The sequence below is a fragment of the Chelonoidis abingdonii genome, chromosome 11 (genome assembly GCF_003597395.2).
Source record: "Chelonoidis abingdonii isolate Lonesome George chromosome 11, CheloAbing_2.0, whole genome shotgun sequence".
In the NCBI taxonomy this organism is placed as follows: Eukaryota; Metazoa; Chordata; order Testudines; family Testudinidae; genus Chelonoidis; species Chelonoidis abingdonii.
In genome coordinates this window covers 29,520,569-29,531,181 of record NC_133779.1, presented here as the reverse complement: position 1 = coordinate 29,531,181, position 10,613 = coordinate 29,520,569, and the positions used below count along the sequence as shown (strand labels likewise).

Here is a 10,613-nt window from a genome sequence, read left to right as displayed (position 1 = left end):
TTGGCCCCTCAGCCAAATGAACCAGATAACAATAGCTCTGTTCGTCTGTGCCCCTAGTCCTTGCCTCCCCTGCAGGACGACAGGTATACGGGGCACAGGGAGCATTCCTTCCCTCAGCCACTTTCCCTTCAGAACATTTATTAGCAGTCGGAAAGTAACTGGTGTTTATCATCTCCCCCCGCCCCTCCGTGACAGGAATGGCTAAGCCCCCCCGCTCCAGTGACAGGAATAGCTGACCCCCCCAACCCTTTGCAACAGGAATGGCACACACACACACACACACACACACACACACACACACACACACACCCCGCCCCTGTGACAGGAATGGCAGACACCCCCCACCCCGTGACAGGAATGGCTAAGCCCCCCCGCTCTAGTGACAGGAATGGCTGACCCCCCCACCCCTTTGCGACGGGAAAAGCTAAGCCCTCTCCCCCCACCCCATGATAGGAATGGTTGATCACCCCCCCCCACACACACACACACATGATAGGAATGGCTAAGACCCCTCCCCCGTAACTCCTTGTGACAGGAATGGCTGAGCCCCCCTGCTCACACACCCCATGATAGGAATAGCTGAGCCCCCACACCCCCTCCACTCACTCCCATGACAGGGTTGGCTGAACCTGTCCCCTCACTCTGCCCGTATCAGGAATGTCTGTCCCCCGCCCAGGAGGGCCTTGCCTGCTCTGTCCCTCTCAGTGCCCATGTCACTGAGGCAGCTTCTCCGGGGTCTGGGGGATTTTTTCCATTTGTGCTATGGATGGTGGAAGATTTGGCTGGGAAGAGCCCACATTAAGGCCAAGAGCTCATGAGCACAGTCTGGAGTTGCTCTCATGCTTCGCTTTTCATCCTGTCATGCCTGAGATGTATCTCGCAAATCAAATCAATCAACTTTGCTGGCCTGGCAAACGGTTCTTATTTATCATGTGTATTGTGGCAGCACCTGAAGCCTGCCATGGTAGGCACTGTCCAGACACGCAGTGACAGTCTCCACCCTAAAGAATATACATTAGAAATGGACATGACAGACAAAGGGTAGGAAGAGAAACGGAGGGCAACTGCCTTCTCAGCAGGGTAGTGACAGAGCAGTCCCACAGCAATACCTGACCCACTAGTCCCAACTGAGCACTGACTTGCTGTTAGGAGGTAGTTCAGTGCAACAATCGTATGTCCAGGAGATGTTTTCACAGCAGGGAACAGGGTTTGAGCCCCTCTGTCCATTCAGTATGGGGCGGCGTCTACAGCATTAACCATCTGAGCGTCTAACCCTGCTCAGAACAGATCTAGATTAGACACCTGGGTGGTTATAATGGTGGTGGTTGAAGGTGGCTGGTCTATGGCACCTTTCCCGAGGTCCAGGTATTTGTTTTCAGACTAGTGGCAGTCTGCTGCCTCTGCCCTCTCTTTCCTCCCCCCACCCCCATGTTATCCATGGTTTGAAGTATCTTGCCTGGACATTGCACTAGAAAAATGTCTCTTGGCCTTGATCTCTCATCCCTCTGGACATTGGTTGCTTAACTGTCAGGTGCACTTCTTACCGCTACTACCTGAGGGGCAGAGACCATTCCACCCTTTCCTCCACCCTTTGCTCAGAGCTGTTCAATTCCTGAGCACAAAGGTCCTCCTGTTTGCCCCATTAAAGTCATCATTAGAAGGCAGTTAGTCTCCTATGGAGAGCAAACTCCGCTCAGCCAGTGCCTTTCTACAATGGACATGGATGTTTACTACAGCGAGCAGTGCAGGTGCCTCTTCCTGCCTGCTCCCTTCCCTCCACATTTGGCTCTCAAATAACAAGAGTACACAAGTGGGCTTCCTGCTCCATACAGCTTGTGTACTGGGCTAATTGCTGAAAGGCGTTCAGTAGCCCAGTTTCGCACCTTGTTAGCACTGCAATTAACTCTCTTTACCCTTCATGATGGCTCATTTGCATATTTGACATAATTCCATCTCTCCCCACTGTTATAAATGTGCTGCTGGAGAGAGGGTGGGAGTTATGCAGGTGGACTGGAAGAGGAAAGCCATGCTGAGACTCCTGTTGCTGCTGCTTCTTGCCAGGCTGCAAAGCTGCAATCCCAGACCCCCCAGTGTCCTTCCAGAGGAGGATTCAGAAGACATGAGAACAGAGGCTCTTCGAAGGCTTTTGGAAGTATTTGGCATAGAAGACCCTCCCCGCTCTCCCCACCATATCAAGCAGCCTCCCCAGTACATGGTGGACCTGTACAACACGGTAGCAGGAGCTGATGGCATCACTAAAGACCCTGACATCTTGGAGGGAAACACCGTCCGTAGCTTCTTGGATAAAAGTAAGAACTCTTGGTGGCTTTGGTTGCTCTAATGGTCTGATCTGCTAGAGTTTGAGTGTAGTTTTCCAGGGCTCTTGGTGCTTGTCTGGATCCTAGAAGCCAAGGGGAGGCCTGGAGTAAGAGTATCCCATATGCGCTGATGAAGCTCATCCTCCCAGAGGATGTGCAGCATCAGAGTAGAATGTTTAGAATGTGCCCATGTAATGTTCCTTTTTAGTTTGGCTGAAACTGGGTCACCAAAGTTTCTAATCTGACCCTTTGGTGCAGCTCACAGTGATGAGATGCATTTCCTGTTCATCCTATCGAGTGTGGCTAAGAACGAGAGGATCCTGACAGCAGAGCTGCATCTCTTCAGACTGCGGACTAAGGTGGCTGAGGGACCTTTCTACAAGAGACATCACTTCTGCCAGGTAAGGAGAGATGAGACGTGCATGTGTCTTTGCTTTGAAAGTGCATGGGCCATATTCTGCTCTCAGGGACACTACTATGAATCTGCAGTGACTCCTGGACATTTACTGAGAGTGGGATTTGGCTCCTGGCTTGCGTGCTGACCTCACCAAAGTTGGATCCTTACTGACTTAAGCTGAATCAATATAAACCACTTTTAAATCAGTTTCAGTGTCCACACAATAAGTTTCACCAATTTAAGTAAATTGGTTTCTAAAAAATCGGTGCAATTTTTATGGGTAGACCAGGCCTCAGACTACAGAGGTTTCTCAGTAGGCTAATTTGACTTTCCCCCATCTCTTCTCCTTTAAAACATAGGCTTTCAATGAGATTTTCCTCTTCCGGTGGCCCCTGGTGCTAACTGCCTTGTATTCACTATCCCCAGGTGAGTGTCTATCAAGTCCTGGACAAGAACAAACTGGATTCCTTTGAAGGGAAGAAGCTGCTGGCAGCCAGACTTATCACTTTGCAGGGCTCTGGCTGGGAGGTGTTTGGCATCACACAAGCTGTAAGTGTCTTCAGCCTAAATTCAAATGTGTACAGGGAGAAAGAATGAAACCTTTCTGTCCCTTCTGTCAGCAAACTGCCCTCCTCAGCCCCTTTAAACCAAAGGAGCTCCCAATGCCCTTCCTTGGCCTCCAGCTGCTTCAGCCTAGAGTGGCAGCTGCTGAGGGGGGAGGGGATGTCTGTCAAAGGCTTTTCTGTGCAACCATTTGAAAAAGCTGGCTGAGGCTGCTAGCCCACCTCCTTTGACACTGCAGCCTTGACAGCAGATCCAGCCATTTCACAAACCTGTGTTCTTGAATCAATAGAGGTGACTTGCAGGGGTTTTCACTGAGGCTGCACTAGCCAGATTTAAATCTTATTTACAGAACTGCTTTTGAACTGTACTGAAATGGCTCCTCTAGAACCATTAAAACATCAGAGCAGATGTGGTCTTGAGTAACACAGCTGTGAATATGGACAGCCCAGATGTTACAGTACAGATATCAGGGCACTGGCTATAATCTTCACAGCCTGAGAAAGGGACAGAGAAGTCTGGCTTTCTGCTGAAATTTAGTTTGAAGTGAAGTTATTATCAGGAAAGTGATGATGTAAAAACACTCCAGCTTCTTTAGTCTGAGCAGCTGCCTTGTCAGATCAAAATCAGTTCTTGTCATTCCTGTTGGTGCCTGAGAAGGAGTGAGCTGAGCTCCAGTCTGCCTTGCGCAGGAGCAGCAGAACTGTTAACTCAATCCCTGCTGTAGGTTCTTTACTCTGAGATGTGCAGCTGAATGTTATCTTAACCACATCCATAATCCACCATTTGGGTCAGGCTCCCAAGGGATGATCCAGGAGCCAGAAAGAATCCACCAGGACTGATCCTCGGCTGAGTTTGCAGGGCTGATGGCAATCAGGAACAAACCACCGTTTCCCTTGGAAATGAGGCAGTCTTGATTTGAAATCGGAGAGACACTAAACACTCAGCCCACCATGCCAATTTTTTTCACAGTCACTTTTCAGAATCAAACCAAACTTTCTATTGATGCTGCTGATTTTTGGGAGGTGTGGCGATGGCTGGTTCACTGCTGCATACGTGGAGCGTAGAGGGTGTATATTTCGGGAGAGACACCTGGCTCCATGTGTATATTTGCAGGGTGACATCTGGCGCAGTGTCTACATTTGCGGGATGATACCAAGAGCAATGTACATATTTTTAATATGAACTATTGTAAAAAAAAGTGCTAAATATCACAAAACAGTTGTATAGATGCACGTTATTATGAAACTAGACGATATCTTCTAGAAATAGTAACTCATGTAAGAATTGAGTGGCACCAAGGAGATGGCAGTCTTCTATTTGTCTCCCTCTGTCAGGGTTTGAGAGGCGATGTGTGCATTTGCCTATAGAGCAACCTTTAGCCACAGCAGCAGGGCAGGGCTAATGATCAGCTGCAAGGGCTGGGGTTTAACATCTCTTAATTTCACACTGTTATCATCATTATGGTCACATTTTATAGGAATGTTCCATTTAACAGATGATGATATGAGTAGTATGTGATATGGGTGCTTTTAAGCACAGCAGTAGGTGTTGCAGATTGCTAATAACAGCCTATTGGTTTGCTGCACTCTATAACCATAGTGTAACCATTTATTAAAACATGTATTAAGCAAGTATAAATCATAAATTATATGAACTATGTAGAAGTGGAACCTTACTATAAACAGTTACCCATTATTTATTTGTTACAGTAGCTCCTAACGGCCGCACTGTGTTAGGAACTGCACAAGTACACAGAAAGAGACAGTCCCTGCCCCGCAGAGCTTTTAACAGGTCGTATTTCCAAAGCAGATTCCAAGTCCAGGGCATTACCTGTGACTCTTTAGTGAAAGCGAAGTGGGCAGGACAGAGAGAACACTATCCAATATACCAAGAGGGTCAGGCACAGCCCTGCTTTCCTAAGTGGCTAAAGAGCTTACATACTGTGGTGAGAGGCACAGCAGACTAACTTTCCACGGGAGATTGCTTTGATTCCAGGCTTGCAGCTGGCAGTGTGCAACTCACCCCTGTGTCCATGCAGAGGCCCACTGAAAGCAGGGGTGTCCTGCATGCTGCAGCAGCGGAATCAGGGCCTTAGACTGAGCTCTTTGCTGTAAGGATGGACTTTATCACATGTGTACAGCACCTTGCACAGTGGGGCCCTGATCCCGGACTGGAGCTACCAGGGCTACCACGCTTGGGGCTGTTTGTTACAGAGGGACAGTCACAGGATTCTAGCTCTGCACCCACTGAGAGCTGCACATAAACAGCACAGCGTAAGCCTTGCCGCAGTATGGGGTGTTTGGGGAGCTCCAGCTCCAACCTGGGATCAGACCCAAGCGGAGTTGTTCTCAGGGAAGCTCAGTTCATCTCCTCTCCTGATTGCAGGGCTCAGCGCAGGCGAGGGGAGGGTCACGTGTGCTGCTTGTACCCCTTGGCTGCATGCAGGATTCAACCCCAGGAGAGGGGAATAGTGGGGCTGGTAAGCATCACTCCCCACTGCTGGTCTGTGTGATAGCTGTCACCAGGCAGGGTTGGCAGTGGCTTTCTTTTATTGTCCTTTCACTGGGGAGGCTGGGGGGTCTGGATTGACACAATCTGGGGATGGAGATGTTCTCAGTAGTTTGTCGGTACCCAGTATCTCCAGGACCGGCGCTAGTGTTTTTAGCGCCCTAGGCTCACAGCCATTTCACCACCCCGCGTGCTGGTCCTGCGGCTCCGGTGGACCTGCTGCAGGCATTCCGGCAAAATGTCTCCCCCCAATAATCCTGGCGCCCTGGAAGCGCCGGCCCTGAGTAGCTCCTGTCTGTACCTCACGGTGCCTTCCTGGGGGCTGGGTTCCGTCCCTTCACAGGCGCTACTGCCATGCTGACTGTTGTGTGGTTTTGCAGGTTCGTGACTGGATGGAAGAGGACAGCAGTAACCATGGCCTGCTGGTGACTGTCCGCGGCTTGGGGAGTGCTCCGGTGGATCCCAGCATGGTGCGATTTGCATCAGGAAGAGATCACCATGAAAGCAAGAAGCCCATGCTGGTTCTGTTCACTGATGACGGGAGACGAGGAGCTGCTCTGCCCATCAGCAGCCTCCCAGGTCAGGCGAACCCACCCACGCTCCGCGGGGAAGGGCACAGAGTCGATGAAATAACAAGGGAATAAAGTGCAGCTCTTATCTGCAAAGCTGCTGCCATCATTTCCTTACTCACCGTTCCAAGTCATGGTTGCTGGGTCCAGATCTGCAAAGGTATTTAAGCATCTAACTTCCATCTAATGGGAATTAGGTGCTGAAATACCCTTGAGGATCTGGGCCCTGCTGACTAAACTAAGGGTCACTGCTTTGAACTCTTCTAACCCATGTGGAGCCCAGGCCAGCTGTGGGAGGGGGCTGGACTCTTCCATAGCTCCATGCCTCGCCAGCTACAGTACAGCTACACTTGTTCTGGTTCATCATGGGTGCGATGCAGGAGCCGGGGAGAGTCCAGTGGGACTCTGATCCAGGGTGAGTTTGGCAGCTGAGATCATTTTATGTGTAATCTGAGGAGATTCAACATGGAGTCAGAGACAGACTCCCTCCTGCCTCCTCCCCTGAGCCATCTGGGTAAAGTCCTCTCTCAGAGCAGAACTGGACTGTAATTCTCTGTCCTGTGCAGCTTCCCCTTCTGTGAAATGGGCATAACAATCGCTCCCCAGTCTGCCCCTGAAGAGCACCGTGGGAGCCTCAGGTGGAAGTGGCTAGTTATCTGCAAAGTATAAAGTATTAAAGACCCTTGTTTTTATGCTGTCCCATGAAAGAGGAATGGGAGAGGGGCATCACTGTTAAATTAGTGGCTGCAAATTTAACACAAGTGAAAAGAAATGCTGCTTCCCTCCAGTTTGTGGCAGTGATCAAGCAGTGGAATTTCCTGCTGTTGGAGAATAACAATTGTAATTATGCTGGGATGGGCTAATGAAATGTCATGGCTCAGGCTCAGCTGGTCACCAAAAGGATCAGATCCCTCCTCCTTACACAGCCCCATGGAATTAGCCAGGTGTATGACAGGGATGGCTGCCTCGCGGTATTGCCCGCAGTTAGAGCCAGGACACTAGACAGACCAGTGCTCTGATCTGGTAAAGCAAACCCTGTGCTCCTAGCTTCCTAAAGCTCCAAGGCAAACAATGGACCATGAAGGGTTTGCAGTTTCTTTCTACAGTGAAGGGAGATGCAGCAGAACAAACTCTTTAGAGAACTAGGCTTGGACATGGATGCAGCCTTTAGGGCATGTATCTGCCTTTCTCTCAAGCTATGTCAACTCCATGATGGATACAAACCCTTTGGACCTGAGTCTCTTCCCTACTCCATTGTCACTCCATGGACTGGAGTGGTGTCCCTCCTGATTTGAACCTACATGAGTGAGAGAAGACTCAGTCCCAAAGTGCTCAATGATTCAGACTGACACTGGGATTTTTGAGAAGGGGGCTGAGTGACTAGATGGCAAGGCTGGTAATGGCTGCAGGAAGGGGTTGGTTCACACTTGCTACCTTGCTTTCAGTCTCACTTCAGGTTTGTCTGATCAATAAGGACGTTATTCTGATCTTGTTACTCCCCCCACCAGATTTGAGCCCTCAGACTCCAGACCTCCCGGCTGCATCGCTGGCACCAGAAGTGAGCGGGGGGCGGAATGCCCGCTCGCTGGATCAGTTCCTGCCATGCCAGAGACAACTCCTCTCCGTGGACTTTGAGGAAATCGGCTGGTCAGGATGGATCATCTCCCCGAAAAGCTACAACGCGTATCACTGTAAAGGATCCTGTCCCTTCCCCTTGGGCGAGAACATGAGACCAACAAACCACGCCACAGTGCAGTCCATCATCAACGCCCTCAAACTGACCCAGGGCGTCAGCAGCCCCTGCTGTGTCCCAGACAAACTCTTCTCCATCAACCTCCTCTACTTTGATGATGATGAGAACGTTGTCCTTAAACAATATGATGACATGGTGGCTGGGAGCTGTGGCTGCCACTGATGCCTGTCCCATAGGAAGAGCAGGAATGGGTCAGGGCAACAAGGAACCTCCCTTCCTCAATTGTAAACATGTGTGCTCCCAGGAACCAAACCTCTCAGAGCCACTCACCAGCGTGAGCCTATGCCATGCTGCCCACTCAGGCCAGAGGTACCTACATTTTCATCACACTTCCAAGAATCTCTGTCCTGCAAGAAATCCACATCTCCAGCTGCCACCACTTGGCTCAGTGAGACAATTACACCAAAACGGCATCTAACTTGTCTAAAGCACCTGGGAAATGCTTTGATTAAAGACAAGCAGCCCACACCTGAGATGCCTTTGTGTGCCCCTGATCCCCTCGAACATTGTTGTGGCCTCTGTCACATGGCTAAAGCCTACGCACCCTTTCAAAAGCTGTGGACTGGATGCATTTAAAGTAAAACTGAGTGGATTAAATTTCCTAGTTCCACTCCTGGTTCCAGGCCCACAGAGGGTGATGGAGATACCTATTGGGAAGCGTTGTGCATGGAAAGGCCTCCTTGCAGGCTGTATGATATGTAGATAGCAAAAGCTCTAATATAAAACTCCTGTACAGTGTGCCTGTAAATGTTTGTACATTTCTGCCTTATGCGACCTGTAAAATGAATTCAGAGTAACTATTAAACATAGGACAGAATTTTTTGGAGTGGGGTTTCCTTTGGCAAGGCTGCAGTAGCCTGGTCCAGGTCTGGGATACGGAGCCACCAGGTCAGCAGTGGCTCTGATGCTGTGCGGTGCCCTGTTTGCAATGAGCTGGTGGGCTCAGCCTACCCCTGCTCCTGCTGTTACTCTTCATCCCCGCCGAAATGTCACACGCTAGCAGGGTTCCCGGGGTGAGCAAGTTCCATCTCCCAGCCATTAGGGGGCAGCTTTCTCTACTCCCCCACCCCACCCCCCCGCTGGCTTCTCGCCTGCCTCTCAGTGCAGCACAAGAGATTAACATGACGAGCAAGTAGTCATAACGTGCATCCCTAAACGTCCCCAAACGCTGGGGTTCCCAAAGGCGCAAACAGCCCCAGAAGACAGGAAGATGTGGCTGCCTTCATCTGCCCCTGAGACAGTTCACTGCAGCTGCTAAGGGCCGCTTAATGTGGGATTAGGATCCTGATTTGAGGCTGGTGCTTGCAGTGGGTGGGGGATTGAGGCTAATCTGGTGTGCAGGTTAAATCCTCATGTCAGTCTCTGACTCCAGGTTTCTGAGAGAGTTTCACAAGCAAATGATCTTGGCGTCTTCCTTTCCTTAAGCCACATGCTGAGGCTGCAGGGATGGCTTTTCAGCCTGACCCCAGGGAGTGGGGTGCAGTTTTGGAACCTAAGAAGAAGGGGAGGGGTAGGCAAACACTGTTGTTATGGCTGAACCCCCCGCTACTGAGGAAACTCCAGTTGCTTATAATGTGCCCTCCCCATCATGTGTTTCAGGTGCTGCACAATCACACGCAGCTGGGCCCCAATCTCCCCAATCAGTTAATGGAAGTTTTGTCATTGACTCCAGTGGCAGCAGGACTGCCCCACCCCACCTCCACCCACGAGAGCTTTTAAAACACACAGAGAGACACTCTGCTCACATCTTTCAAGTGCAGAGATTTCTTGTTGAAAAAATTGTAAGAAGCCAACGCCTGTGAAAGGGAAACAGCAGCAGTGTTACTGGGAAAGCTACCTGTGGATTTTAATGCTGCTTTTAGCTCCCTCTGGGCCTCAACTGGACAGCTCTCCTGAGCTGCTCTTGTTCTAAGCTAGTAGGTCCCAACCGGTGTACACGTACCCCTGCGGATAAGCAGGGGTCTTCTTGGGGGTACCATCAGCTCATCCAGATACTTGCCTAGTTTTACAGCAGGATACATAAAAAGCAAGAGCAAAGTCAGTTCAAACTGAAAATTGTTTATGCTGCTCTAGACACTGAAATGTAAGTACAATATTGACATTCCAGTGGATTTATTCTATAATTAGATGGTAACAATGAGAACGTCAGCAATTTGTCAGTAACGGTCTGGCTGTGACACTGGTATTTTTATGTCTGATTTTGAAAGCAAACAGTTATTAAGTGAGGTAAAACTTGGGGGTGCAAGGGACAAATCCAACTCCTGAAAGGGGGACAGTCATCTGGAAAGGTTCAGAGCCGCTGTGAAGCAATGGGAGGCAGCAGCGACTCAGAGATAACATGAGCAGGGGCAGGGCCGGCTCCAGGCCACAGCGCGCCAAGCGCGTGCTTGGGGCGGCATGCCGCAGGGGGGCGCTCTGCCAGTTGCCGGGAGGACGGCAGGCGGCTCCGATGGACCTCCCGCAGGCTTCCCTGCAGAGGGTCTGCTGGTCCCGCGGCTCCGGTG

General features: G+C 50.4%; 1 protein-coding gene across 1 annotated transcript; it reads left to right on the top strand.

Annotated features, from left to right (window-relative positions):
- Positions 1-2,026: 2,026 nt before the first annotated feature.
- LOC116825838 (bone morphogenetic protein 2-like) lies at positions 2,027-8,271 on the top strand. Its single transcript, XM_032782122.2, has 5 exons — positions 2,027-2,309; positions 2,577-2,719; positions 3,142-3,264; positions 6,168-6,366; positions 7,865-8,271. Exons 1-5 carry the CDS (start codon positions 2,027-2,029, stop codon positions 8,269-8,271), a joined length of 1,155 nt encoding a protein of 384 aa, XP_032638013.2.
- Positions 8,272-10,613: the final 2,342 nt, after the last annotated feature.

Coding starts and splice junctions, on each gene's coding strand:
- LOC116825838 (XM_032782122.2), top strand. CDS start 2,027: ATGCTGAGACTCCTGTTGCTGCTGCTTCTTGCCAGGCTGCAAAGCTGC. Junction 2,720..3,141: donor AGAGACATCACTTCTGCCAG/GTAAGGAGAGAT, acceptor CACTATCCCCAG/GTGAGTGTCTATCAAGTCCT. Junction 6,367..7,864: donor GCCCATCAGCAGCCTCCCAG/GTCAGGCGAACC, acceptor TCCCCCCACCAG/ATTTGAGCCCTCAGACTCCA.